Below are 2,983 nucleotides of genomic sequence, written 5' to 3'. Positions count from 1 at the left end.
CTCGCACATACCCCACTCTTGCCCCAAGCCCAGGGCTCCAGCCTCTACACTGGTCTGCTCCAGACTTCTGACCCCAGTCTGCCTTGTCCTTCAAGCCTCCAATGAGGCCTACACCCAACAGTTGCCCACAGCCACACTTATAGTTACCCACGTGCCCCATGCCCACAGCCCCCTCAGGAGCCCTCTCTCTAGCAACCCGCCCCGCCCTCCCTGCACGTCCCTTGCAGACTTTGGCTTTGCCAATCGTTCCGGGCTCAAGAACTCATTGCTGAGCACCTTCTGCGGGTCTGTGGCCTACACAGCCCCAGAGATCCTCATGAGCAAGAAATACAACGGGGAGCAGGCCGACCTGTGGAGCCTGTGAGCACCACCCCAGGGGCTCCAGGACCCTGGGTGGGGAAGAGGGGCAGGGGCCGGGGAGGAGGGGTGGGCCCTGAGAAGCCCATACCCCCAGAGGTGTCATCCTCTACGCCATGGTGACTGGGAAGCTGCCCTTCAAGGAGTGCCAGCCCCACCGAATGCTGTATCTGATGCGCCGGGGCCCCACCTTCCGGCCAGGCCTGTCACCAGGTGAGCACCTCCACCACGTGTTCCTCCCAAGTCCCAGCCGTGCCTGGAGAGGGGGCAGCAAGACAGACCTAGGTCCAGAGAAGGGCTACATGCGCTGTGGCATGGGGGATGCTGACCTGTCATCTTTGCCAGCCCAGGCTGGGGGATGGACTGTGGTGACGGGGGAAACTGGGGTTGGTGGCCCCATTAAGCTTGAATCCTGAACTAGCCCTAGGTCAGGCTGCCTCACCTCTCGCTGCCTGTCTGTCCACGTGCGAAACATGGACACCCTCTAGCCATTTGGGAAGACTGCATGGGGCAACCCCACCAAGGGGCCAGAATCGTTGGCTGTGAGGGCCGTGGGCTGGGGGCATGAGAGGTGGCAGGAGGGGGCCGCTACCGTGAGGCTGCAGCCTTGAGTCCTCGCCCACAGAGTGCCAGGACTTGATCCGAGGCCTGCTCCAGCTGCGCCCACGAGCTCGCCTGGCCCTGCAGCGGGTGGCCACCCACCACTGGATGCTGCCTGCTGCACATGCGCTCTTCTGCACCACACTCTGTGCTATACCAGGTGTGGCAGGCCTAGCTGGGTGGGCAGGTAGGAGGCTCCTCAGCGCCCCTCCTGACCCTCCCACTGTGATCCGTTGCAGAAAAACCAGAGAAGCCCCAGCTCCAAACATCCCTGGACAATGTGGAGCCCAGCGCAGACTCCGATCCCCCAAGGTCGCTCCTGCAACTGTGGCGACCCCAGCTACAGGGCACCTCTCATGAGAGTGCCTCTAGTCTGACACCTGAGCCCCCAGGGGCTTGCCCAAGACAAGTGGCAGACTCTGCCAGGCTTCAGCTCTGGAGAACGGAGACAGCCGGTCGCAGGGTGGGTCGCTCCAGGCATCCACTGTTGCTATGCTCCATCTGGAGCGTGCCTGGGCACTACCTGGTTAGCTGAGGGCGGGCGGGAGGGCAGGGGCGAGGCCAGATAAAGCATTTATTCTATAGAGCCAAGGGTGTGGACTTCTCAATGCAGGAAGAGGGATGTTGGGGCATCTGGAAAACAGTCCACATACCTTCAGGCCAGAGCTTTAATTTAATTGGGGGAGGGAGAATGAAGAGGGGACCACAGAAGAGGAAGACACCTGGTACCCACGAAGAACTCAGCTTTGATTTGAGCTCCAGTAGAGTTGGCCCCAGCTCTGGAGGTAGTACCAGGACTGAGGACAAGAGGGCTGGGGGTTGGTGGGGGGGTGCTCTGCAGAGAGAAGCCTGGAAGGGCAGGGAAACAGGGATCCAGGGCAGAAGATGGCACTAGATTTGGTGGGAGGCCCAGGAAGGGAATACAGTGGGGTGAGGGACAGCCTGCTGGGCTTGGGGCCGTGGACTCTTCAAGTGCCTTCAGCACTACATACGGGGCCAACGGGCTCCAAAGGGGCAGAGCGTGGTCCAGGGGAAGACTTGGGCCAAGGGCAAGGCTTATTAGCTTGGTGGGCATGGGATCTGGGGGGCTAAGGCTCAGGGGAATTGAACAGGGAGAGGGCCTAGCTAGACAGGGAAGGTGGGAGCATCAGGTCGGTCCAGGACTGGGAAATAGCACTTGAAGTGCTCACAAAGGCCTGAGGGCCGGGTCTGGGCACAGGGAAGGTGCTGAGAGTGAAGAGGAGGCAGCACCAGCAAACACCCCAAGGACAGGCCAGGGGGATGCAGCCCTGGGAGACCCTGACAGGCTGTGGCTGGGGAAACTCTCAACAGGTCAGCCCTGTGAGGCCAGGTCTCAGGCAGGGCCAGCCGAGGGCCCCCAGGGTGGAGGGACCTGGGTTGGAACTGGCAGCAAGGGGTACTGCAAGCACTCAGACCCCTAGAGCACCCCTGAGACTCATTGGGAAGCTCTAGCTGGCCCTTCAGGCCTGCAGTGTTTTTCTGTCCAGCCCTGCCAGCCCTCCACCTGGAGACACCTGAGCGAGTCAGAGGTCTGGGGCAGCCCTGGCTGAACAGTCCTCCTCTGAGCAGCCAGCATTCTTGCTGGAAGCAACAGGGCACATGGAGGCACCCTCAATCCTCAGCAAAGACCTGGAGTGGAGCTTAAGGGCAGCTCTGCTTCTCAGCCAGATACACTCTCAGAGCAGGGGACAGCAGGCAGGCCTGGTCTGGGAGGCCTGGACGGACTGTGAAGAGAAGTGGGCCCGGAGATGCTGGCAGGCCTCAGGGGCCTCACGTGGGTGCAGCTCCCTCTGCTTGTGGCTCTGGGCCCAGCTCCAGCTCCTGCTGCTCCCGCTCACACTGCTCCCGCTCCTGGTGATCCTGCTGCTGCAGCTGCCGCTCAACCTCCTCAGGCACCTGCACCTCCAGCAGGTTCTCCAGGCCGCGCTCTGGCTCGTCCCCAATACGTACCTGCCAGCAGGGGAGGCACGTGGGGAGCTGGCTGGCATACCTTGGACGCCCACCC

The 2,983-nt window shown here is 62.0% G+C and overlaps 1 protein-coding gene across 1 annotated transcript in view; it reads left to right on the top strand.

Moving 5' to 3' along the window:
- The window catches only part of LOC104991637 (testis-specific serine/threonine-protein kinase 5-like), a 2,719-nt gene extending 1,402 nt beyond the window's left edge, over window positions 1-1,317 (top strand). Inside the window, exons 4-6 of the mRNA XM_010844200.1 lie at window positions 115-360; window positions 455-570; window positions 983-1,317. Coding sequence (XP_010842502.1) covers window positions 115-360; window positions 455-570; window positions 983-1,317 — 697 coding nt within the window. The remainder of the gene's footprint in view (window positions 1-114; window positions 361-454; window positions 571-982) is intronic.
- Window positions 1,318-2,983: the final 1,666 nt, after the last annotated feature.

The sequence above is a fragment of the Bison bison genome, unplaced genomic scaffold (genome assembly GCF_000754665.1).
Source record: "Bison bison bison isolate TAMUID 2011002044 unplaced genomic scaffold, Bison_UMD1.0 scf7180017847889, whole genome shotgun sequence".
In the NCBI taxonomy this organism is placed as follows: Eukaryota; Metazoa; Chordata; class Mammalia; order Artiodactyla; family Bovidae; genus Bison; species Bison bison.
This window is presented reverse-complemented; position numbering and strand designations above follow the sequence as displayed.